Source organism: Lissotriton helveticus, chromosome 3_1 (genome assembly GCF_964261635.1).
Source record: "Lissotriton helveticus chromosome 3_1, aLisHel1.1, whole genome shotgun sequence".
Lineage (NCBI taxonomy): Eukaryota > Metazoa > Chordata > Amphibia > Caudata > Salamandridae > Lissotriton > Lissotriton helveticus.
Window position 1 is genome coordinate 1,170,869,067 of NC_136061.1, and position 27,758 is coordinate 1,170,896,824.

Sequence of the window (27,758 nt, forward strand, 5' to 3'; positions counted from 1 at the left end):
TAACTAAAATTTGTAGAAAGGTGAAATCCGGGGCCCCTTCAGACCCCATGAGACCGGCCCACTTTCTAGAAGCCTTGGACTTCTTTCTCCCGTCCCTGGCCACACTCCTCAACCTCTCCTTTTCATCAGCTACGGTTCCCACATGCTGGAAACAGGCATGGGTTACCCCCATTATTAAAAAACCCACCCTGGATCCCTCAAAACCAGAGAGCTATAGGCCCATTTCACTGCTCCCCTGGGTGTCCAAACTGGCTGAAGCCCATGCGAACACCGTACTATCAGACCACATGGCCCGAAATAACATCTTGGACCCCTCCCAACACGGGTTCAGGCCTGGGCATAGTACGGAGTCCGCTCTTCTGTCCACCACCGAACATCTCCGGAAGACACTGGACACCGGTCAAAGTGCTGCGCTATTTCTACTCGATCTCAGCGCGGCCTTTGACACGGTCTCCCATAGTGTCTTGCTGAGCCGTCTAGAAAACATTGGGATCGGTGATCTAGCCCTTGAATGGTTCCGTTCATTCCTGATAAATAGGTCCTTCCGTGTCTCAGCACCCCCCTTCACCTCCCAAGCCCACTCTATCGGCCAAGGAGTTCCACAGGGCTCTGCCCTAAGTCCCTCCCTCTTCAACCTGTATATGCAGCCTCTTGCGGCAATTGCTAAGGAATGGGACCTCACGCTGGTGTCGTATGCAGACGACACACAGCTGGTAATCACCCTCACTGAGGTCCCCTCAACGTCTGCCACAAGATTTAGGGACGGACTTGCCGCCGTTGCCCAGTGGATGACGGCTAACTATTTACAACTGAATGCGGGGAAGACAGAGGTGCTGTTCCTGGGTAAGAACCCCAGCTGCTGGAATGACCAGTGGTGGCCCTCCTTGTTAGGCCCCACTCCTCCTCCTAAGTCCCTGGTTAAGAATCTTGGAGTATGGTTGGACTCTGCGCTGAACTACCAAACCCATACTAAAAGAGTAGCAGCTACATGTATTGGGCTGCTGAGAAGCCTTAATCACATTCTGGGGTTCTTTGACCCCAAAACTCGACAGCTCATAGTCCAATCTACCATCCTTTCCCGGTTGGACTATGCAAGCGTCTTACTGCTAGGCGCCAACAAAGCTGAGACAGCTCGGCTTCAGCGAATCCAGAATTCAGGGGCGAGGGCGATAGTTGGCCTACCTAGAAAATGCGCTGTTAGAGCCACAATTCATAGACTCCACTGGCTTCCTGTGGAAGCCCGCATCCAATTTAAGGCTCTCATCACTGCTTTTAAAATCCTCAAAACGGATGGCCCCGAACTCCTTCGTCCGCTTCTCACACCCTATACCCCTTCCCGCAATCTTCGCTCCCTGGGTCAACACTTAGTAGTGGTCCCCCGCACGAAATTCTGTCGTGTCGGAGGCCGCTCCTTCAGACTTCAGGGAGCCAAACTCTGGAACTCCCTCCCCCTTCACATACGCTGCCTTGATAACCTGTCCGCCTTTCGCAAAGCAGTCAAAACTCACCTGTTTCCGTTAATGTAAGCTTCTGCCCCCCATCCTCTCAAATAGGTTATGCCTTGGTTCTTAGCGCCGGGATGCCCCTTTGCTGGGGCAGCTGTCGCGCTCAACAAACCCATAACATAACATAACATAACATTACATTTAAAATTCATTTCACTTTAATATGTTTAATATTTTGTAAAGTACATTACAACTATTTTTTACAATAAATATTGATATTCAATATTTTTATTAATACTAATGTTAATGTTAAATTTTGGGTAATTTTGTATTGGATTTTTTAACTTTAGTAATTTTTGCTGAAAGTTATATAGGAATCAATATTTTTGTTATTTTTGTTAAAAGTTTATTGTTTTGAACCATGACTCAGAATATCCTTGTTAGGGGACAGGGAACACATCGGCCAGATGTCTTAGCCCAAGATAATAGTTTGTCATTTGATAGCTATTCTAACAATGAGAAAAGGAAACAGGCATATCTTCGGTCATTCATTTATGAATTATGGGGCAGATTTACAATAACTGGCGCATCCCTGCATATCAACAGGGATGTGACAGTTATTGTGCATCACGGCTCCGCCACCATGGATGCGTCGCATTTACAATGCGGTGCACCATGGGGCAAAAATGGACAGATGCATGACGCATCTGCTGCCGTAAGGCGGTGCATTGCTGGAGTTGTGTCGCAAGCGCGACGCAGCTCCAGCAAGGCCCCAGGGGTGCCCTATCCTCAAAATGCTGAGTCAATCCTTACACCTGCTTCAAGCAGGCGCAGGGTTTTGACGCAGCATGGCCTTAAAAGTGGCTGAGTGAAATCTTGTAGATTCCACTCAGCCACTTTTAGGAGGCGTTACTTCGCCGGAACGCCCCCCCTCCTGCGCAGTAACGCCTACATGTGGCGCAGGGCTTTACAACATGATGATGGCTTTAAAGAGGCGCAAGGGGCTTGTAAATCTGCCCCGTAGTATGTACATTTGATCAGGATTAATATCAGCTAAAACAATGCATCTGAAGAGGATGCGGCTTTCCTGGCATTCTTTGGCATCAGTCCATAGGCATCTGCAACATCCCAGCATCCAGTGCAGCCCTAAAACCTCTCACCTTTAGCTTAAAAAATACGAGTTTAGGAGATCAAAACTCACGCATCTACACGCATGTGACTGATCTGAATGAAATCATAATGATCTTATCTTCAGATTCAAAAAAATCAGAATGAAGACAGGCCAATAATTTATTTATTTATTTTTCAAGTGGTTATGTTTAAAAAAAAAAATTTTTTTTAATTATTTTTATTCCACCAGACAGCGACATATATACAGCTTACAATGATGTGTGTACAATTCTGATTTCGTACGTGGCTTAACAAGTATAAAATATTACAGTAGGATCACATTTGTCACGGCTATCGACCATAGTTCCGATCTGATCTGCTATATACATTTATGATATCATTGCCAAGGGTCACCCTTGTATTTTTTACAAAAACAACAACATTGGGAAGATACGTTATATAAGCATATGTATTCTATGCCCCTATAACAGTTTGTTCTTCCTAAGTCAGTACATCCTCTAATTCAGTCTGTTGCATTGTCGGCGTCCTTCTGTTGTTCCTCCTGTTGCCGGAGTAAGTAGTCTACCAGCGGATGCCAAAAGCCTGTAGGCCTAAACGCTTGTGGCAGCCCCGCCTCGTATGTACCCAGTGTTTCTTTGCAGTAAAATCTGCCAGCCAGTCTTTAAAACGGGGCAGGCGTCTACTACACCACTTAAGGGCTATACGTCTTTTTGCCATTAGGAGTGCAACTGCCAATAATTTGCGTCGTCAAGGCTGCTTTAGTTTATAGGTACCTAGGAGGCAAGCAGTGGGAGTATTTGGCATCTGTGCGTCTACCATATGGGACAGCGCCTCCAGTACCTCACACCAATAGGCCTCCAGTTGAGGGCATGCCCAGGCCGTGTGAGCAAAGTCTGCCCGTGGGGCATTGCACCTGCGGCATTTATCATCATCCCTGAGACCATATCAATATAGTTTATCTGGCGTGTGGTATGTCTGGTGTTTAAACCTAAAGTGTATGATCCGCAAGTTACAGTTAGGTGTGAGTAAACTTAGCTGTGTACAGCTATAGTTCCATTCATCCTCAGATATAGCCAACCCGGTGGTCTCCTCCCATCGCTCCTTCGCCCTGTCTGGATCAGTGCCCTGTTCATTCTGCGAGGTTGTATATAGTTTAGTGACTAATTTTATTCGTGTAGACGCTGTGAGCAAAATCTGAAGCGCCTGTAGTGTGGGGGGTTCAGCTGGGAACGTGTCGTACAGGGCTCTCATCGCCCCCATTAATCTAAAATATGCAAATATTTTTAAAGGTGTTTCATGCGTGCTCAGCGACGGGCTGGTCAATGATAGGAATTTGTTGTGCGGGAAGACCGCGCCCATCGTCACTAGTCCCATGTCCCCCAACGCCTTTAACATGCCCTTCTCATGGGTGACCGATACTTTGGGATGGTGGCGCAACGGGAGCACCGGCGCATATGGTGGGAGTTTCCCTGCTCTTGTCGCTAGCATGTGCCAAGCTCTCGACGTGCATTTAACCGGGTGTATTACCTCATTAGGGTATTGTCTCACGGGCTTCGCGATAAATTCCGTCAGTCTACGTGGTGCGACGCTATCTGCCTCCACCGCTATATGTGGGATGTACGAGAGAGGTTGAGTCCAGTAATGGGCATGATGCGCCTGCGCGCAGTAATAATACAATTGCATATCCGGGGCTGCGAGCCCTCCCTGGTGATACGGTTGTGTAAGAACTCTCCAGCTAACTCTGGGTTGTTTCCCTGCCCTTGTAAGTCTTTGCAGTGCGGCGCGAAGTCTGGCAAAAAACTCCGCCGTAAGCCAGATAGGGATGTTCCAAAACATATACAGAAACCTGGGCAACACCACCATCTTCTGCAGAGCAATGCGATCAGCCATTGATAATGGCAATTTGATGAATTTTTCAATTTGAGTTTCTAGTTTAGTGAAAGCCACCCCATAATTAGCCCTTACAACTATTTCAGGGTCTCTGTGTATCCAAATCCCTAGATATTTTACCGGGTCCGTAACCCATTTTAGTGGGTAATCCAATGGCGGTTCAGGGGTCATGGCCGTTAAGGGGATCACCACCGATTTGTCCCAGTTTATACTAAGACCTGAAAATTGTTCGAACCTAATGTACTCTCTGATTAATGGGTTAAGATTTTTGTCCGGGTATTGAGTGTACAGGACCATATCATCAATGTATAGAGCTATGCTCACTGGCCTGAGTTGGAACTGAAGAGCCGTATCCTGGTGTTTCTGTCGTATTTTGCACGCCAGGGGTTCCAGCGTAAGCGCAAACAGAATAGGGGACAGGGGGCATCCCTGCCATGTTCCTCGGCTTATCTCAAATTGCCGGGAGGTGTGTCCATTGATGCGCACCCTTGCTCTAGCTTCACCGTACAGCAAGGCAATCCATCTCAGAAAAGCCGGTGGGAACCCCATTCTTGATAGGACAGTGATCATGAACTCCCACTCCACCGAATCAAATGCTTTCGCCGCATCCAGCAGTGCGGCTGCGGCTGGTAATTCCGAATGTAAACTGTGATACATCGTAAAAATTGTGCGAATATTGTGGGTGGTGGATCTTGTTGGGATGAACCCCTCCTGATCTGGCAACACCAGCAGTTGTAGCAGAGGTTGGATTCTGTTAGCTAATATCTTGGCCAGTATTTTTACGTCTATATTTATTAGTGATAGAGGGCTGTATGATTCGCAGTAGGCGGAGTCCTTACCGGGTTTCGGCAGGGCTATCAGCAATGCCTCCCTCAATGTCTCCGGGAGGGCTCCCTCTTCATATGCCTCCTCAAACATCTGGGCCAGCTGGGGTACTAACAAGCCTTTAAATTCTTTATAAAATTCTCCTGGTATGCCATCAATACCCGGAGCTTTGTTATTGGGCAAGGAGTTGATGGCCTCTCTAAATTCCTCTTCTGTGATGTGATGTCCCAGATATTCTCTGTGGGCATCAGAGAACCAGGCCAGGGCTATGTCATCCAGGTAATCGTGGATATATGATTGTGCCTGTGTCATCTTTGTGGTATCCAGCTTGGCATAGTATTCCTTAAAGCTATCTAGGATAGATGGAGTATCATATAATTGTTCACCAAGCTCGTCCTTGATATGTGTTATCAGTGTCGTACCCCATGCCGGTCGAATTTTCTCCGACAGTGCTCTACCCGGTCTCCCACCCTCGCCATATGCCCTTGCCGTGTAATGTTTAGATATGTATTTCATTTCTGTGTCTGCGTATTCATTGTATGTATCAATTTTACTGCGTATGTCTGCCAGGAGAGTAGTGCGTAACATGGAAGTGTATTCAGTCTCAAGTGCCCTGATCTCTTGTTCCACCATTGACAGTTGTTGTCTGATGTCTCGAAGTATGCCCACATGTTTGCTAATGCAGTGTCCTCTTATGGTCACTTTGAATGCCTCCCATAATGTCCTATAACTGTCTACAGTCCCAACTTTTATCTGAAAGAAGTCTTCTATAGTCTGTTTCAGTTCTCCCCGGAATACCTGGTCCTGCAGTGCCGTTGGGTTGAGTAGCCACGTGAATTCTCTTGGCGTGTGTGTGGGATCTCTAATTCCAATCGCACAGGTGAATGATCTGATAATGTCTTTGGTAGGTGTTCCACCTCTTTTGTCCATGTGCTCACATCATGTGTTGTCAGCCAAAAATCTAGTCTGGACCACGTATTGTGAGTGAGCGAGGTACATGTACCCTCCCTCCTCTCAGGGTGTCTAATTCTCTATACATCTACCATGGACCTCTCTGCCATCCTTTCCTCTAGTGCTCGGGTATCTCTTTTGCCATGTCTATCCGTTCCCGAGGCCCTATCTAAGGTTGGGTTTAGACATGTGTTAATGTCCCCTCCCCATATGACAGAGGTCTGCTGCATCCCTCTAAGCTTGTCCCAAATGGTGTCATAAAAGTGGGGGTCATCCACATTGGGGCCATAACTCGTGACTATAGTGAGGTCCGCTCCACCAAAATTACCTCTAAGTATAATATATCGTCCCTGGTCATCTGGGGTCGCAGATATTAGTGTGAAGGGGACATTGCGTTTGCAAGGACTTTCCTGGTTTTCCTCGGGTCTTGTGAGCCTCTCACATTCCAGGTCAATAAAGTCAATGTCCTAGTCTGCCACCGTGACTCAGCCATGTAACCCTATTCTAGCTTCACTTGAACTTTCGCGGAGCAGCACCTCCTCCCGCGTGTCATTGCCAGTGCTACGTGTAGTGTTGCCTGTCACTGTCTGGTGAATTTTAACATTTACCTTCCCTCCCCTCCCCCTCCCACTCGGTCTAACCCCAATTGACGAAGACATTACCCATGAGGATACCACGCTCATTTCCCTTGCTCGAGCATGCGTATCCAGAAACATTCCCCTTGTCAAACAGTTGCAGTGCACACAGTAGGGCAGAAGTAGCCACGATCATTACCCCTTTACCCACGGCACCTTACATGGGGGCCTGTACCCCCTTCCATGTCGTTACGCTGTAGTGGTTCCCCCCCCCCAAGTCATGTCTTAACACTTAACCATATTAATGCTCAACAGTATCAGTATGTATAAACAAAATCTCAAAGCTCCAGCCAATGCCCCCCCGCAAACAATCAATAATACAGTTCATTAAGCACTTATCTGACCCAGCAGTCCTTGTTGCAGTGTCCCTTTTTGGAGGAAGGGGGGGGGGGCAACCCGCCTGGGACGTGGTCACACCAGTCCCCCCCTCCACCGTCCACAGCAGTCAGACATCTGGACTGTTGGTCCCTCTTTTTCGTTCTGAGGGTTCACCGCTTTACGCCAAGGTACTCCCATCACGCCGCCCAGTTTGTCGCTAACTTCCCATCACTCCACATTCGATAGGTGCCCTTGGTCCTGTTGCCTGTCTCTCGGTGATCGCCTGCGTTCTCCCTTCGGTTTCCTTGTTTGGATGTACTTCATGAGATCCTTGGGTTCATTGAAGATCCTCGTGGAGCCTTCATCTGTGATTTTCAGTCGGGCGGGGTATAGCATGGCATATGGAATTTGCAAGTCTCTGAGTTTTTGCTTGGCCTGCGCATATTTCTTCCGCGCCTCCTGAACTGCCTGTGTGAAGTCGGGGTATAGCGATATGGCCACGCCCCTCGTGAGATAGGGAGCCCAGCTCTCGGGCCTTCCTTAGTGCCGCATCTCTGTCCCGGTAGTTTAACAATTTAGCGATGATGGGGCGTGGCCTCCCGCCCACCGGTGGTTTCGGGGCTAGAGATCTATGTGCCCTCTCTATTAGGAACACCTCCGAGAAAGTGTCCCTGCCGAGTAGTGTGATCAGGAGTTGTTCTGTGTATTTATCCATTGGGCCCGTGTTTGTCGTTTCTGCTATGCCCATGATCCTTATATTACTACGCCTGGACCGGGCTTCCAAGTCCTCAGCCTTGGCTGTCAGCATGGCCAGTTGTTTATCCACCCCCGACTGTTTCGACGTGACTTGCGTATTAGCATCTTCGAGGTCCGATATGCGACGTTCAGACATGTCGATTCTCTCGGTGTGCCGATCCAGTCTTTCTGACATACGATCAACTCTGTGAGTAAGGCTATCCATCTTCCCATCGATGTTCGCCAGAGCTGTTTGTATCGTAACAAACATCGACTGCATACTGTCTGCTGTGATTCCTCCCGTTGGTGGTGGAGGGGGTGGGTCCAGCTGCTGGGCATCTCCAGTCTGCTCTAGTGTTTTTTTCGTTTGTTCGAAGTTAAGCTTCTGCTGGTTTTTATCCGGTTTGCCCATTTTGTTGCTATTGGGGTCTTTTTTCGCGTGAGGGTCTGTTTCCTATGGCCCAGTGATGCTATGGTGGAATCGGTTCAGGCGCGTTATTGTAGTTCTGCTCGGCGCCACTGTTTTGACTATGGCCTCTCTTTGCGTAAGTGTCGGTGGTGTAGCGTTTCGCCGCGTTATGGTCGCTCTACAGTTCAGCCGCTTTATCCCTGTTGTGCGTGGGTCTTTACCGTCCCTGACTCCGGTGTCACTGTCAGTTCCGGCCTCCGGGTCCCGCTGCACCCGGTCGGCGTAACTGCCCTCTGCCCCTCACTCTCAGAGCCTGCCTTCTTATGGATAATATAGTCCCTTGCGTATCCGCTCCTTTTAGTATCCGTGCATTCGCACCTCTATGCCTGGGAGACTTTGTACAGGGCAGATACCTCTGTGACTTAGTGCAGGGGCTCTACTGTCTGCGGCGTGCTCACTCCGCTCCAACTTCTCCCTTGTCAGCAGCCTCCCGTCTGTTCTCGTTCTCCGTCGCGTTTAGACGGTGTCTCTACATGCGGTGTAGTATACTTGTAGCAGGACTGTCTCCACATGTGTCCCCTTGCCGTCACCGCAGATCTCTATTCCTCGCGGCCTTGTGGCGTTGCGGTGGGCGGGGCCTCGCTATGCCGGGTAACTTGCTGTGCGTCTCAGCTCATGGTGCAACCACAGACCGCGGCTCAGTTTTCGTTCTACCAACCTCAGGCCGCAGCGTTTACCGGTTCGGCGTCTTTGAAAGTTTTGCCAAACTTCAAACCTTCGTCGAGTGTTGTGTCCGATTCCGGACAACCGGTGCCAGTGTCGTTGGGGTGATTCTACCCACATAGTGCAGGATCGGGGTGATTAGCGTGAGGTGCCTGGAGGAGCTCGCCTACAGTGCGGCCATTTCGTTCCGCGGTTAGCTCCCGAAGACAGGCCAATAATATGTGCCTACAAATGTATCTTTTGCTCTTTGACCGATGTAAACCTCTTCAGTTCAGATGTGTTCACAGTCCATTTCAAACGAGACAGAATTACCTATTACTACCTTCCCTTTCTTTACCAATGCTCGTACTGTAGCTGTACCTTGAACCTAATAGAGATAAACTGATGGAAGAAGTCCAGAATCATACAAAGCCCTTCGCCCTGAAGCTATTCATTTTGCGCGTGTTTCTGAAAGTGCACTTTCCAAAACATTGGCTGAAGTCCTAGGTTTTCACAGCTTCAGTGGCATTGGCTGACAGCCAGAGTCTTCTCAACACAAAGAAAACGCTCCCTGAATTACTTTCCCTTCTAAGGCCGAAAAACAAATATTTTAATCACTCATTAATGTGTTAACATGGCTGGCTAATGCACTCACTTGATTGACGCACATCGCACAAGCATAAAGATTAAATGTTAATTCTGTTTGCTTAACATTAAGGCCATAATAACGATGTCAGTCGGAGTTGCCTTTCGAACGACATTGTTGCGGATTGGGAACCAACCAACCTCAGGTCGGCTATTCCGACCCTGTAATTAGGATGCAACCACACATGGTGAGTTCACAAACTTCCATTATTCGATGGGAGCTTGGTGCTGTGGGACGAAACCGCCCACAGGACAAGCTACCATTGAAAAATTGAAGTTTTTAAACATCGCTGCAGCGTGTGGCAGGCACCACATGTGGCCTGTCACACATGCAGGGATGTTAAGGGGCCACCATAGGTGCCCCCTAGGGCGATATGCGGAAGGCCAGGGGGGAAAGGGGCCCTGTATGGCCCCCAAAGTCGCTTTCCGACAGTCTTTCTATGTCAGAAAGGCTGACAAAGAAAGGCTGTCGGAAACCGACATCATAATCCTGACAGTAGAAACGCCGTCCTTAAGAGATTATGAGGAGTTTTTGACCGACCGATGGGCTCCATGGGCCCGTTGGATTGTGTTGGTCGGTACCTTCTACTGCTGCCTCTGACCGCACGCATCGCAATGCGTCAGTTGGAGCGCTGCAGTAGATGCGGTTCGGACCGCAACTGGCAAGCCGTGGGTTGCGGTCAGAACCGCATCGTAATGAGGCCCTAAAATTTTTCCTCTAAAAAGCATTTTGATGCTATTATGAAGAGTTCACAAAAAATGAAGAGTTTATAACACTGTAGTTCACAATATTTTCTTAGACAATATTTTGATCTCGATGTTTTGGTTGATCAATATTTTGATATTCGGTATTCGGGCCTGCAACCGTCTTGGGCCATTTGCAGTAGGTAAACCAATGATAAACTCTGTGTAATGTCAAAACAAACAAGCACTTGTAAAGCCAACAGATCTGAGGCAGAGATTTATAGATGAGAAGTTTGCTTCATTTTGTACACTTTGCCAGGAAATCGCAGGCACGTGCCCCCAGACCTAAAAGTATGCTACACTGATGTCATATGTTTATATACAGATACCTATTCATTCACATCCATCCATTCACTCAAGCAGAGAGACACATGGCTATGCATAAAAGGCAAATACACACACACACACAAAAACACCAGAATTTTACGTCTCCAAAAACTTTCCTTCTGCGGGCAGACTTGCAGCCAGCTCCGGGCTTGGGCCATGGTCAGCTGTCACTTGTCTCACCCACAACCCTGCTTCCTTCTTTTTCCTGTGACTGACATTGACAGGATATCTCAGCCTGGATGTCTTTAAAAGGGCTGAGGCATACACCACCCTCCCAGTGGTAAAGCTGCAGGGTTACTTTTGCGTGCACACTGCAAGTGACGGGGGGTGATGGTTCACTCTAGCTCCATGCAGTGCAAATATGCAAGGGAGCCATTAGCTAATCTGACGGCTTGGCTTCAAGCTATCTGCCATTACAACATTTAAATGCTTAAGACAGTAAAAAAAAGGTACAATCAAAGCCCATTACACCATGTAATAATGACACCAAAAAACAGAAATGTTTCAATAAATACATACCAATATCCAAAAGTCAAGGGAGTGCACAAAAAAGATAAGAGGCCTCTCCCAATTCCTCCTGTTCTCTAAGTGGAGGATGGTTAAGAACAAAGCTAATCCAACCTAATTCCGGCATTAAATAAACAATGGATCTTGACCTTTTCTCTTTCTTTTGTCTTCCCATAAACAAGTGTACATCTGTAAGACCACTCAATCAACCCAGCTAAAGATTCAGGGCAAAGAAATGGTGCATCGCATTCTTACTCTGATCACGAACACCTTTACACCTAACTGCTTACAACTGGTAACATAAATCAATGCATCCTTCAGACCCTGCCGAAAATTACAGAAGGCCTCCTCAGCACACGCTCCAGCATCAGGATGATCAAGGATTCATTGAGACAAGCACAAAGACACTGTACAAAATAGGATAATTCCATTGTAATCTTCGGGTCCTTTACACCACTGCACTGATGGCAGGAGCGCAAGCACGAATAGCCACAAAGATGCTCTCACTGCACAGAAGCAAGAAAGCAAGTGTGAGCTGTATAAAAGGCCCACATGAATGCACACTTTTTCTATTCTTCCATAATAATACTGTGTGTGTCTTTTTGCCTGATTGCGTGAGTGAGTAAGCGAGTGCAAGTACTGTAATTAGTTCAAGTGACATAATCAGTGACACTTCTATGTTCAATCACTTTTTTTTATAACATGCTTTGGACTTGCTTAGCTTGTGCCTTAAGTTTTTATTATTTGGTTTGTCATTATGTGACTGTCCCAACCAAATGGGGAGGGGGGTTTGAGTTCCCTATAGGGCCCGCTGTAGTTCTCCCCTATGCTGTCCAAACTGTAGGTTGTAGGCTGCTTTTGCTGTGCACAGGCTACGAAGTAAACATTTGTTTTTATGCTACACTATTATGTTAGAAATAGGCTGCGCATGTTTTGTTATTCAGTTCTTTTGCCGGGATTCAGTCTGAACATTTCATACAAGGTCGAACAACAGTGTGCCCTGTTTTTCTCTGGTATGTCACTAACACATTTTAACCCATGGACATGATAGTGAGCAGGGCCGAACTGGGAACCAAAACTGGGCCTGGCAAAGTGCTCGGCCGCCACCCCCTCCCCCCACCCCGGGGGTTGTGGGTGCCACCGAGCTCTTTGCCAGGGCCGGTTTTCGGCCGATTTTGTAACAGGGACGAAAAACGGCCCTGTAACAAAAACGGCCCCCAGGGGCCCCAAAATGAGTGGGTAGCATTTGCGCTTGATTGCTTTATTAGGCTGTTGCATGTCAAAGCAAATCCTAACGTATCCCGATCTGTCTTTCTTTGGCACCACTATGATTGGGGTTCTTGAGTTCTTATTCTACTGCTTCTTGGAGATGGAATGCCACTTGTCTGCTTTTGTGGTATGGGCGGTTATCCTCATTGATGTGGAGATTGACGTGCACACCTTTCAGTCTCTAGGCCACTGAAGAGTGCAGGGAATGTTTTTTTGATTTTGTGTCTGGCCTGTGCGTGGTAGTTGATGAGAGTAAGCCCATTTCTGTGGCAAAGCTGTGAAAACATGCACCTGTTGCTTGGCTTGCAGTACATGTATGGTTGCTTGGAAGGCTGTCTTGCTGTGTTTCACAGCTGCTGCAAATGACCCTTGGTTGTGTGGGGGTTTGGATACAGCCCACATGCAGATTTGGATGTCAGATTGTTTAAGGCCCAGAAGAGGTATGAATTCTTTGAAGTGATCAAGGGGCATCATATTGATGTATGCCCTGGTGTCAATTATAAATGGTATGATGTGGTTATTAACTCTCAGGTGTACAACTGGGTATTTGTTGGTACCTTTTTTGGGCTTCAGTTGCAATATCTCTGCACCCCTCAGGCATAAATCCATGATCCCTAGGTTAGTGGCAGTGGCTAGACATAGAACTCTGGTTGTGGTCGTTTGTCGCTCCAGTGCATAGAATTTGACAGTCTCTCCTCGTTCTTTGTGCTTGAGGACTGTGATAAACTTCCCTAGGCAGTTCAGCAATTTTTCCTCAGCCCACAAGTAGATCTTCTTCTAAGTTTTGGTGAGATGTGAGTTGTCTGGTAGGGTCTCTAGATCATGCATGCCTATTACATTTATTGATGTACCGCTGTCAACTATGAAGCCTACTACTGTGCCTCCCATGAGGAGCTTGACAGTGAGCCTCTTGTCCACCTGATCTCGTGCCGACATCATCAGGGGATATAGCCGTCTTCTTCACTGTCAGTGGTTGTTGACTTGATCAACTGGGTGAAGGTTGATGTGGATGGTTGATGTCTGGGTGATAATGCCATGTTCCGCATATGGTGCCTTGTTTTGTCATCAGACCCTTGGTGGTGGCTGTTCCCTGTGCATGCAGCGGTTGGATGTCTTCCGCCTGTCCTGAGCCCAACAGGTAGATTTGAAGTCTTTTTCCTTCCCACAGCCTTTGCACAGACCCTTCATGGGGGTAGGACAGGCCGCAACTGACTTGGGCCTTGCATTTGCCTTTGAGAGTCTGGTGACTGCTCTGCATGGTCAGTACAGTATCTTTGTTGGTCCTCCCTGCTTCCATTGCTGTCGCTTGTTTTTCAACTTGTTCCTCCACGTGTGCTGTGGCGAGCATTATTTCAAGTGAGTGATTTTCTCGGAGCAATTGCCTTCAGAATGCCTTTTGGCATTCGTCTGTGATCCTGAGTTACATGGCTTATTCATTGTTGAATTAATTGAAGTTGCAGTACTTGAGGAAAGCTTCGAGGTGCGTCACAAATTTGTCCATAGTTTTACCTGGTTGCTGGCTGGCTTTGTTGAAAGTATAACTCTCATAGCCTACGTTTACAGCGGGGTTGAGCTTCTCAGCAAGAGCATCTGTCACCATTTTGTACATGGTGGCGTCCTCTTGTGGAATTTTCTTCAGGGTCTCCTTGATGCCATCTCCTGCTTGAGGTACCGGATTCCCTTGGAATTATCTTGCTCTTCTAGTGTCCCTATGAAGTTTTTGAAATTTTGAATACATTCGGCCCATCTTGTTGCCTATGTTGTTTCTTTTGTCATGTTTAATGGGGCTGGTGGTTTCAGGAAACCTTGGGCTTCATATGTGGTTCTCCTATCATGAGACATGGTGATTGTTAGACTGCAGAGAGTCCCTAAGTGGCAGCACTGAAGTGAGCTTCAAGGTGTGCAGTTTGGTGTGTCTCTCCCACTATCAGGTGGCTGAAGCCCAACTTAGGATGCCCAGTGTATGGGACAAACTTGCTCAAACCAAAAGGACTGCTACTGGTTGGTTTCTGTCTCAAGTGACCTGCCCAATCCAAGATAGCCACTGGTAGATTTCACTGACTGGGTAGAGTTACATGGTGGAGTCGCTCACCTAGTTTGTTCTGGTAGGGGCTAGCATGCAGTGCTCTTTTCAGGTGATTGCGAGGCTGCTGCTTAGGTTGCAGTACTCCACAGAGGGTTTGGCTGGTGCAGTGCAGCAGCATGGCAATTTTGGTGCAGTCGCTGTCGTGGGGCTGCACATTGGAGGCTCTTGTGGCACTTTGGCGGGCTATGGTTGGTGCTGCAGATACCTGTGTCCTACATGGAAGAGTCAGCCTCTTGTAGTACGTAGCAGGACTGGCTGAGCACACATGTGGTCAGACCACCTCATCGCTGTCTGTTGTGTCCCCTTTCCTCCATCCCAAGAATGACACAACAGGGGCTGGGGTGAATAGCATCTTTTATTTCATGCCATGGGCAGATTTACAAACTGTATTCTCCCATTCCCAGATGTATATCCCATACCTCTCCCTCAGGCCCTGCCCGCCTGATCCAGCTGGCTGTAGATTACCATCTGCCTTTGAAGCCAGCAGCGGGGTCTTAGTGCCCAACTCTACAACATCCCCCCACCCCCAATTGAGCCTTACTACTGGTTAGACCATTCTCTGCAAATCTTGCAGGAGCAAGGGTCCCTGATACGGAAATGTGTTAATCTGATCCCCTATGATGAGATGGGGCAAAGAGATCACTCGGCTAACTGCAGTCTTTTGGTTATGCTTAGCCCTTATGTTAATTGTCAGCTGGAGTGCTGCAGATGGAATGCAGTAGCACTGGCCAGTATATCACATCAAACTATAATGAATGGGGCAATGCTACTGATTTGTGCAGTTATTGGATCCTCTCTACCTTGTCACAAAAATGTTCAACAAAGATTGCAGCTCTTGATGGAGTTCTGCATTGCCAAGCAGTGCCTAATCAATGCACTGTACAAATTACATACTAACACCTTGGTATGACCTTAGCCCATGGAACCATGTTCACTAGAGGATTTCCAGCTGAGCAAGGTGTGAGTGCCAGATGTGGTCTTGCCCCTCCGTTGTTTTAACATCTACATAAGTGACTCGCTGTGTTGTGTGCTTCTTGTATGGCCCATTGTCGTTTTCCCTATGTTAGCCTAACAGTGCACTTTGTAGGTCACTTTTATTTTGCACACGTTACTAGATGACAAGCTTCCCTTTGTGCCACATTGTATTTTCACACAAAACCTGCACTTGTTTTATTATTTTTTTCTTTTCCTGGGATTTATTCTGAACACACTAGACAAAGTCAAATAACAATGTCCCTTGTTGTTCCTTCTGGTCAGACACTAGCAATTAGATATAACAAGAGAATGCTGCTGTGACTGGGGTGAGTGCCTGAAAAGTTTCAGATCTCCATCCATCATCGACTTCTTTTTGCTTTGTTCACCCAAAGTTTGCAGGGAATGCCCAGACGTGGGTCCCTTGCTCACTTTGCCATTGGATTCAATCTAGCCTGGCTGATAAGGGGTGTTACCCCGAGACCGGTCCCAGGATGCTTGTTTCCGGTCAAGGGAAGACCTGGCTTGGCAGTTCGGGCTGGACTGTTTCCATGAGGAACAGGGTCAAGACTAATTTGCATATGGCTGGGTCTGAACTGGCGTGACAGTGAGCTAAAGAACAATGATTGATTCAACCCAGATCTGTGACTGTGGCTGAGTGTCTGAAAAGTTTCATCGCTCTGTTCATCATTTCCTTGTGTTTGCTTTGTTCTCCCTAAGTTGGCAGGGTTTGCTCACACGTATGTCCTTTGCTCACTATTCCATTGGATTCAAGCTAGCCTTGCTGATGAGAGGTGTTACCCCAAAACCTGTCCCAGGATGCTTGGTTTTGGTACAGGGAAGACCTGACTCGGCAGCTAGGGTTGGACTGTTCCCAAGAGGAACTGGGTCAAGACTGATTTGCATATGGCTGGGTCCGAACTGGGGTGGCGAAGTGAGCTAAAGAACGATGATAGATTCAACCAAGATCTGTGACTGGGGGTGAGTGTCTGAAAAGTTTCAGTGCTCTGATCATAATTTCCTTGTGTTTGCTGCTATTTGTGAGCACACTTCTTGCCATATATCCGAGGACAGGGTTCTAAATAAAGGACACACTGAGTGAAGGTCCTGAGGCAAGAGTGCTGTGTCAGCCAAGATGTAGAACATCCACTTATGCATACTAAGGTATGGGGTCCACCACTAATCCCAGAGATCTTTAATAAATATTCATTTAGCTTCAGTAGAAAGGGGTGGGGGGGTTAGGCTAATCTGTCTTATAACATGACAGGGCTTTTTATGGTATATGATTTGTTAAACATGCTAATGATATTTTTGGTATGCATTTGTTTTCTAATTGTTGCCCAAATACTGCATCTTAGAGCACGATAGTTTAAATAAATATAATACAATTTGTTTGTGTCTCTTGTTTATCTTAATGTGGACAAGTAAGAGTGAGAGAGAGAAAGGGGGTGTCCTGTTACCGGGATCCCTGAAAGGGTAGAGAGTGTTGTTTTTTGGGTGCCAACTCACTTGCTTCTCTAGTTAGGAGGGCATATGAGGCAATATAGGTAGTCGGACCCTGGCTCAAAGATACTGAGGTGGTATGGTGAGTGACTCAGTCCCTACATGCTGATGTTCTATGGTCCCAAGGATATTTCTGTTCCTGTGCAGAATCCATGCAACAGTTGGTGGAACGGGGGTGGGCAGAAAGGAAGAGGGCGATAATATTAACACCAAAGATTCAGAGAGAGAACATTACTGCCATTCTGTGCAGATGCAAAAAAAACTGTGAACTGCATTCAACTAGGGTATAGAGCGGCTCATACTTTAATAGTCAGTATCATCGGTTTATGATTCTGAGGGAATAAACAATATAGAAGTGGCGGGTTATTAGGGCCTACAACACTAAAGGTAGAAATCAAATACTGACATACATGCAATCTCATGGAAGTTAAGTCATTAGGCAACCTCACATTGGTGACCGAAGCCCTCTATGATCTCTGGTGCAACTAAATGTATTAATCACTATATCCAGTTATAAAAAACTGATAGAGTTCGAGATTGGCAATTTGTTGTGCTTCTAATGAATTTCTTAATTATTTTTTAAGCATCTTTAACATGTATTAGGGACCTGTGTAGAATAGTTGAGTGCCTGCGCGGTAGGTGAAATATACCTTGTTAATCCTACGTAGCTATTTTTGTTTTTTCTTTTATATTGTGTGATGTTGAATGTATTATGGTTTCTCAATGTAAACATTATATAAATATAAATTGAAACAAAATGTTTTCCTCATTCAGATCTCTATACCATCTACACTCCTTCTTCACTCTTGACCATTCAAAAGACCTCCTAACTTGAATTAGTCATCTTCTCTATGCATCATTCATTACATTCTGTGCCTCTACTGGGCTCTTTGGCTCTCAGATAGTCAGTCCTATGTGAGTCCTGCACCCTTGCTACCCCATTTGCTGGTTATTCAATCATTCTCAATGTCAATGCAATTACTCTTTCCCATGTGCTTAAAATACTCCACCTCCAAAAATATCTGGCACATCCTTCCTCGTCTGCTATCCATGGCACGGCCTTTCTTGTATTCCCCTTTAAGGTCCTAGAAAAGTCTGTCTTGAACCAACTTACCCTAACATCAATACTTTCACCACATTCCATCAGTCCACCATGGCAAAATTTTGTTAATGAGCCTTTCATTGAGTATCACAGGCACATATCTCTTTTATTTATCATTAGTCTCACTGGGTAATCCTGCTAGGTTTCTTGGTGATCACTATAACCACTGCAAGACTCCTTTGCCCATCGTACTTATCATAGCCTCAGTGATTGTTATCAGTTCCTCTTTTCAACAATGACCTTCCTGCACAGCACACCCACATATTTGACCACTTGCTCTCACTTTTTTCTCAGATTATCAGACCCTTCTTTGCTGTCCATTAATGGATGTAGCGCCATTATTGTATGGGCCAAGTGACTGAAGCTTGAAGCTACAAGACAGGCTTCTTGAAGTAAAGAGTGGATGTGTTATAGCTTCCGACAGTTAAATCATTCCAAGTAAGGGTTTGCCCTGTTCGAAGCTAAAGCCGACCTTAGCTCACTTCCATGTCCTCTCTAGAACTGCTTGGTCAGAGCTTTCCTGTGGTCACAAACCATACGGGGGAAGGAGAAAACTTTTTGGATGGACAACACAGTCTCCCCCAAGGATTGACACTGACGCTAAGGAAAGGTCTTATCAGTAGATGTATATTCCTGTACTACCTATCTCCTGCTAGAAAAAAATAGTTCTTAATTTTTAAATAGGCTCTCAACCACACAAACTATGTGGCATGCTTCATCATTGAGTCCATCGCTACTTCCAGATCCCTGATACGTCTTCGAGAATGCAATAAAAGTGCTCCCTCCAAAAGAGGGCCTGAGCCTGTCCAGTAACCATAGCTGTGCTGGCTGTAGGACTCAATGATGAAGCATCTATGAAGAACACAAACCAGTGGACAAGTTGGAACAATAAAACAAGCACCACAGTTAAACATTTACCAGCTAATACCTTCCAAAGGAACACATGATTTTGTTTTGCCACTAGACTTATACACACTCTAAGGACATCTGATTCTAAAGACATTTACACATGTTGTCTTTGTTTCACAGGGCATTTGGGAGATGGTACCCTTTCCTATAGAACCACAATGGACTTTCTTTCACAGACCTGTCCGATCCATCTCTTTTATGCGAACCTCCGGATCCCAGCAGTTCTCTTGCACGACTCTAAACACTTTGCCATCCTTCACCATCTTTGCTTCGCCCTGAGAGAAAGGTGTGAATAATAACACAATTTATCATCTTTTTAGCACGAATCTCACGTATTCCTCTGGCACATATCTAGTGTGGATTATCAAAGTCCTTCGAAATTGTAAAATAATATAAAACTAACACAGCTTTTGATTATAGAATTGCATTAGTAACCCCGGGTGGGTAACTTCACTTCGCCAGCGGAGTTTAGAGAGTTTCCCTACTCTGTGCTCCATTGCGAATGCGGAGTTTAGGCAAAACTCTGACTCCGTGGCGGAGCGGAGTTCGCCGACCCCTCCACCCTCCACCCTCCCTAATTAATTATAATTTTTTTTTTAAAGGCACACACCTGCTGTGGCTGCCTCCTCCTCGCCATGGCCGCTCTCCTTCCTCGTCCTCACCATTCTTGTTCACTGGAAACCCCTACGTTGTAAGCACGAGACGTACAACGTAGGAGTTTCCAATGAACAAGGACGGCGAGGACAAGGAAGGCAAGCGGCCATGGTGAGGAGGAGGCAGCAACAGCAGGTAAGTGCCATTTATTTTTTTTTATAATTAATTAGGGAGGGGGTAGGGAGCCGAGTTCCTCAGAGTTTTTTTCCAACTCCGTGGAACTCCGCATAGAGGCACTACGCCAGCTCCGCCCGGGCTCATGCAATAGTAAGCCGTTGTATTAATAGAAACCGATTATAGGCATTAATGTTTTTAACACTTGTTTTTAAAGATTTTATAAGTATTCTCCTTTATATGAAAACAAATTGACAAAATGTGTAGACAATGTTTTAGAGTGAAAGTAAAGAAATTGTTTATGTTCACGATACTCAATTAATTATTTTCAATGTAATGGTTTTTATTGACTAAACACTTAAATAAACATTATTATGATAGAGTGCATTAGATACGATATTAACTACTAACCAATATATATCAATACCCATGTTTTCTGAAAATAGTAGACTTCTCATTTATTTATATATTACTTGAATACATAGTTAGAAATACCTCTCCTCCGCAGTCTAGACGTAGAATAGAGAACGTTTACAATAGCAATCATAATAAACCCACAAATCCATAATTCAAAAATAGGAGAAACAAAGGACATTAATATAGCCACATTTCATTTTATTTACTTTTTAAAGGATTCATGCATCTAATAATTTAACATTTCAGATGAAATACATTGTTGAACTCATAAACAAAGTTGCATTAAAGAATCATCAAGGAACTACTATGTCAATATGACAACAAAACAGATGTGATTAGTGTTGGAATTGAAAAAAAATACTCTGGAAACTCATAAATCGGGGTCAATGTGTGGCAGAGGAAATAGGGAGACGTCATGAGAAGCGGAGTAATGAAAAAGGAGTATGACTGTGAAGGTATGTACTTTTTTTAATGTGTCACAAAGAAATTGGCATCATGGACAAATGTGACTGTACATATGCTCAGCTTAAATAATTGGTCACAAAGAGACTCCATTTTAAAATATCTTATTAAGGCATTTGCTGCAGAGATCTTTGTGTGCTTAGCAAAATTTAGGGAATAATGATAATGATAAGCTAACTCTGGTGGTTAATGCACTTGCTGGAGAGATCTGTGTTTTTTTCTAGCCACAGTTTTGATGAATAAAGTAGCATATATGGTTAATGTGCTTGCTGCAAGGCACATTGTGTACCAAGCAGATCACAGATTTGTTTTTTAAATAGAAAGGTAAGCAAGTTACTGCTTTTGACTCAGAAATCCTTTTGTTACTTCCAGGTCATAAATTGCAATCCTTCTAATATGACACAGAATTCTATTAACTGGCATCAATGAGCTGCATGTGAACTACAAGTCATGGGTTTACACCCATATTGTTTTTTTCAAATTTGATATTATTCTGAGTTTGCAAAAAAGGGTTCTTTGGAATAGTGATAAAGTCTTGTTAGTACCAACAATCCTAACCACTGCATTGCGTTTTAAATCCTAACTTTGATATCCTCCCAACCATATACTCAACATATAGGGCTCAATTCGGATCTCGTTCAGAAAGCATGCTGACCGAATCGGTTCCGGAATGCTTTCCGTACGACTTGGATTGGGGGAGTCCGACTGAATGAGTACAATGCATCTGTATGCATCCTGATACGATTTGGTCAGACTCCCATTGACTTTAATGAGAGCCTGTGTTCCGAACGTGAGCACAGGCTCCCATTGAAGAAATGGGTGGGTGGTGAAAACCTTGCACCATGTGGTGGGCACCCCATGGTGCCTGTCACTTAGTGCATGGTAGGAAAGGGGGATTACTTGGGTACCCCCACGGGCCCAAGTCGGAGGGCCCCCAAAGACCGATTCCGGCAGCCTTTTTTGTTGCGGGCAAACCGATTCGGAAAGGCTGTCCAAATCAGTCATCATACTCGCTCATTCTGAAACTAAGTCCATAGAGCTGCATGTATCAGCTCCGGAGAAGCTCATCCATCCTGTCACCCTGACCTATCATAAACTGGTCAATAATGCCCTTGATCCCCTCCGTCAACTCCGTAGACACTGGGAAAATGATATGGGGGATCGGGAGAATGATAATTGGCTGGGGAGGCTGGCCTCCCCAAAGGAGGTGGCAATTTCTTCACAGCTTAAGTAAATACAACTCAAGGTTTTACATAGAGAATACCTCTCAGGTCCTGCTCTGGTCAAGTTGGGGTATAGAGAGGATCCCAAATGTAGGAGACAGTGTAATCAGGAGATTACAATTTGCCACCTTGGGAACAACATTCAAATTAAGTTTGATACAGTTCATGTAATTTTTGAAACACCCCAGTTCATTCTTAAAGATATCTGGAAATTCTTTGATCCAAATTTCACTCCCTCTTCCCACTGACTGGACAGATGGAATCTCTTTCAAGCAAACAGAGGGGTTTTTATTTGGAACTAAAAACACATACAGGTCCCGTTGATAAAACCAATTGATTAATGAGTCCCTTTTCATTGACACATATATTTTTGCAGGAATGATCCTCCCTTTAAAGTCAATCATACCCCAAAAGTACCACAATAGATCAATTGTCTCACCACCATAACCTTTTGATCTGATATCATGTTTCAATAAGCGAACCTTTCCTGACAAATGCTGCTCATAAAATATTTTTGGTATCAGAATAATCTGAGCCCCGGAGTCAAAAAGCATGTTGATAGACGCATCATTGACCAAGACATTCTCAAAAGACCCTTCCCCAGCACACTCCTTAACTTAAGGAATGCTAACTTCTTCAACTACTTCGTCACATACTTCCACTTCCCTGACCTTTTTTGCTTCTTTTGCTGACTTACAACACCTCGAAAAGTGACCCATCCACCCACAGATGCTGCAGGTGTCCTTCCATCCTGGAAAGTGTTTCAAATTTGTCATGTGCCCTGTATTGCCACATCTAAAACATTTTCCTTGACAATTCTTGGTACTGTAAGTTTTAACCATTCTGTTAGGGTTGGCTTTACTTTTAGTGGATTTACAGTCCACTATTTTAACCACATTTGCATCATTCTTTCCTAGAGACATGTCTTTGAGTATTGGATCAACACAAGCTTTAGAATGTTCGTGCATCTTTACAAGCATAATAATTTCTTGCAACGTAGGGTTGTCTTTTGCCACAATGTATCACTAGCTTTGTCAATGATGCAACCCAACATTAGTTGATCTCTTAAATGCTCCCTCAAACTTGCTCCAAAATAGCACATGGAGGCTAATTTCCTTAATACCGTTATGTACTGCTCAACTAACTCTTCTTGCCTTTGCTTTCTTTTCTCAAAATGGTATATTTCTAGAACATTGCTAATTTTGGGAAGATAATGCAAATCCATCTTTTTTTATACAAATCTCATACTCATTGAGACTTGTAAAATCACTACCAGGCAGATCAGGAAGATGTCCAAACACTTCCTGGCCCTCTGAACCTAGACAGTGCATAAATAGAGATGTTTTTCTCTCTGCACTAAGAGAAGTTCCACATACCCTAGCATAATGTGTAAAAACCTTCTTCCATCTCCACCAAGGTATAGGAGGCTCACTTGGGGAAGATAAAAAAATGGTGGATTTGTAACGTTTTAAATTGTTAAAAATTGATCGTGACAGTGGAATAATTATGGGTCTGAGTCTAGACAAATAGGTGCAGAGAAACCATTGAACAAGTACTCTTACAGAAGTTTAACAACATTCAGTCTCAGACTACAAGCAACTTGATATCCCAAACAGCTGTGTGCATCAGCGTATAATTGCAGTGCACTATGAGACCTGACTTGTTCAAACACAAAACAATAATGCGGACGTGAAGATCTCACCATGAGAGAGCTGTGTGCATCAGCGTGAACATGAGCATAGTATAAGTGCCGATTTAGAGCGTGGACGTGATAGGAATCTCTTTTAAAAGTGATCCTTGCTCCCATGGATTCACCAGAATCAGCTGTGAGCATCAGCGCACAAACAAGAAGAACTCCCGTAAGTAATGCCTTGTGTCCTCTTGTTTCATAGGTTAGGCACTTCAGTGCTGTGTGTATGGAGTTGGGAAGATGTGCTGAAAACAACAGATGCCACTAGGAGTGAATCTTCCTCCACTTTGTTTGAAAAGCTGTGCACATCAGTGCTGATGACCTTTGCTGGGTTTTGATTAGTTGCGGCTTTGACTGCTCCAAGATGGCCGCCGCACGCCTTCTGTTACGTGCTTACGTCCTCCAGCTGAGTGCCAGGACTCGCGCTGCCTCCAACTTATGTTCACCTCGTCAGTTCTTAATGGTTCATACCAGGACAAGCGCTCACCTCGTCAGTTGTTAATGACTCGTGCCGGGCCTCATGCTGACTCCCAAATGTGTTCACCTTCAATACGCCATCTGTGAATTACAGCTTGCGTATGCCAAATCCAACTGGACCCCTTCCAGCTCATGTCAAAATGAAGAGGTTCAGAGTTCAAGGTGGTGGGTAAGCTTGGTTTGTCTTGTTTTACCCCGTGATGAATGTTCTGTGTTGAGGTACCTTTTTCTTGCGTTTCTCCTCTCCTCTTTGTGCTCAACTTATCACTAAAATGTGGAAGTAAGTCCTTAATAACAAATGAAGGACGCCTCATCCAGGTTGATGATTAGGGATGTTTATTTAGAATAACAGCTACAGAGACCTCACCCAACATTCAGTCAGATCCAACTGATTTTCCCAACACTTTTAATTCCAACCCCAGCAACCACCCACATTGTGATGCTTCACATCATCACTTAGAGACCAAGAATGATAGAGCTAGAAGAGGTGTAAAACACCACATCCAGTCAAAGATACACCTATTATTGTGGCTGAATCAATTGTAGTTGAAGAGGTGGAGACTGCCATTGCTGCTGGGCTCTTGTCTTAAAGCCCCGGGTCCAGATGGGATACCAATTGGCCTTTTTAAAGAAAATATTCCCTTGTGTGGCCCTCTTATAACAACTCTAATTAGAGCTGCTATTGTTGGTCCCCTTCCAGAGCCATAGAAAGAGGCAACAGTGGTTTATGTGTTTAAAAAAGGGGATACAAATGATCCATGGTGCTACAGGCCCATATCTTTAATAAACTCAACTATCAAGATATTGGGGAGGGTGCTTTTAGATCATCTCAAAAATTGGGCCGAACAGTAGCACATATTGCCAAAAACTAAATATGGTTTTAGACAAGGGACGGGCACTATGGAACAGTGCCTCAGTTTGTTACTGATTGTCACAAATATGGGTCAGAGATGATTTGCATTCATGGACTTATCTTGTGTGTTTCATTCTCTCAATTGTGACAAATTGTGGACTATGCTGGGAAAAATGGGTGTAAAGTCTCCTTTGGTTCTTTTATTACGTAGGGTACATCTGGAAATCACAGTTAAGGTTCGACATGGATCTAATGCGGAGAAGACTTGGTCCATTTTAGATATGGAAAGTGTCCATCAAGGATGTATTCTTGATCCATTTTTATCTCTTGTTTATATGAATGGGTTGGAGGCTTATTAGCTGGGGAAAAATCTTGATTTCCCCAAGATTTGGACTTTTTTTGTCACTTCTCTGTTATGTGCGGATGACGCAGTCCTTATTTCTAGGACATCAAATAGCCTTCAGAAATCTCTGGATGCCTTTGTAGAATTTATGGCCATTTGGACTTAAAAGTACATTATAAAAAGTGATTTGTAATGGTCTGTGGGCCGAAAAGAACAAAAAACAAAGTATTTAGGTTGCAGGGTAACGAGACAGCAAAGGTTCAAAATATATTTTATTTGAGAATTGTTTTTAATGCCCAGTTATCCTGGGATTCACTACTCACTTTAAGAGCTTTACAAATGGGTATAGTGGTGGAGGCCCTTTTTATATTTGCTGTTCAACTTGGGCAGAAACCCGGTAAAGAGATGCTTATCTTTGTACGGCCAATCATCTCTGAATTGTCACTTATGGGACCGGAGTCTGGGTACATGCCAATTGTTTAAAGCCGCAGACAATTGGGAATGATTTTACTAGGAGACTCCTGACAGTCCTAAAAAGTGCCTTTTCTCTTCTGCCATCTTGAATTGGGTTTAGAGCTAATAGTGGACCGAATTGGTCTTGCCCATTTACTGCATTGGGCTGAGATCTGGGAAACACCTGAATTGGATTTTTCTAAATCAATGGTAATAGATCGTCTATCGAATGAAAACGTACAAAATATCCCCTGGGTTAATTATTTTAAGAAATCATTTGAGAAACTGGCTTTGGGGGACATTTTTAACAATACAATTAATATCCAGTGACAAGCTAAAACTATAATAAAAAATGCTCACATAAGGCGAGTGAATTCCCTTCATGGTCGGACATTCGATCAGTTAAAATCAGTGAGTAGTTTAGATTTAACTATTTTATTTAATCTTCCTTGCTCGTACTTGATCTATTTTAAGAATTCTCAATATACATTTTATTTGACTAGATTTCGCCTTTCTTCGATCCATTTTTTGGTGGCATCTCCACAGCAGTGCACGTAGTCTTATGCCCTTGTCCTTGAGATAACTTTACAATACAGAGCACCTTGCACTTTGTCCTCTTGTGCCTGCTGTACAAGTCTCCCAGAACTAGATACTTGCTTCCAATTTTAAAACCTTTACTTCCTTGTTCTCACTTAGAAGGTTATAGGTTTTTACTGTCTTTGGATTCAATGGGTACATGCTGCGCAGTTTTAAACTTTATAATAGGATCAATTGCAATCAGAAAGAGATATGGGTGAGGGTTAACTGGCATGTAAATGTAATGAATTGTTCTTGTGGAATGGAATTAATGAGGGGTGTTGCTGTAATGCTTATTTATAAGAGTAGTTTTTCAGATTTTAATGTTTTGTTTTCTTAGCTGTTTTATGATGTGAGTATGAGTTCCGTGCTTTTATAATTTATATCAATCAAATAAAGCCTATTTGATTGATTGATTGACTTTATCATTCGATATCATGTTAGACCGGTAAGTTGCATCAAAGGAAGACACTAGAAAGTACTTGGAGTTGTGTGCAGCTCCTCTAACACTGGCCTTTGCAGCTTCTCCTGGCCCAATTTTTTTAGGCCTGATTAGTACAAATATTGGTCAGAGATGATTTGCATTCATTGTGATTTAGGTAAACCTCTGCATAGGAAGTATCTCTTGCCTTTGTAGTCAGATGTTCTGTTCCGTTACCCCCTGCCTTTTTGTGGAATGGCCTGTTGGCAATAACAAGCACTCTTGTGCACACAGTTACTGTTTCTCTAGTGCCCCACAATGATTTAAGCATATATATCCTAAATACCTCTTTGCAAAGAGTAAATCAGTGTGTCTCATACATAAGCAATTTTCAGGGAAGCAAGGGGTCAGTCTAAAAATCATCAGGGACGTTACACAGATCAGTTCCTGTATCCAAAACTAGGGGCCCTATGGAATCCAGGGACAGAGCCACTCGTTCGACCCTCAGCCTCCCCTTTTCTCCACAGAGTAAGGTGCAAAGCTGAATAAAGGATGCTAGGTTACATATTGAAAGAGGATGCAATGCTTTGGAATAGTCTTGTGTGGCTATCACCTTCCACTTGTCTAGTGTTCAAGTGACTGCCACAGAACCTTTCGCACTAAGGGCCTCCTTTATGGCTTTTTGGCATAGGGGAGCGCAGCAAGGCACCTTGCTCTGCTGCCCTACGCTAAAGTGAAAGGGCAGGAATGTAAATACAGTTCATTCTTGTCCTTTTTGCTTTCTCTGGCTCAGTTTCGACAGCCTAACACCAACATAGACAGCCTTGCACTATGGGGCCAGGGTTCCTGCCATTGTATGCAGGCATGATTGTTTTTGTGCAGGAAGGAGCACCTTCCTGCACAAAAACAATCTAAAGATGCATTTTTCTCTTTCTAGGTGTGCTGCAGAATGCAGCACACATGGGAAGAG

General features: G+C 44.7%; 1 protein-coding gene across 1 annotated transcript in view; it reads right to left on the minus strand.

The window, feature by feature from the left end:
• The window catches only part of ACMSD (aminocarboxymuconate semialdehyde decarboxylase), a 625,677-nt gene that overhangs the window by 437,714 nt on the left and 160,205 nt on the right, over positions 1 to 27,758 (minus strand). The window contains exon 3 of the mRNA XM_078681812.1: positions 19,284 to 19,380. Within this exon, the coding sequence (XP_078537938.1) occupies positions 19,284 to 19,380 (97 nt within the window). The remainder of the gene's footprint in view (positions 1 to 19,283; positions 19,381 to 27,758) is intronic.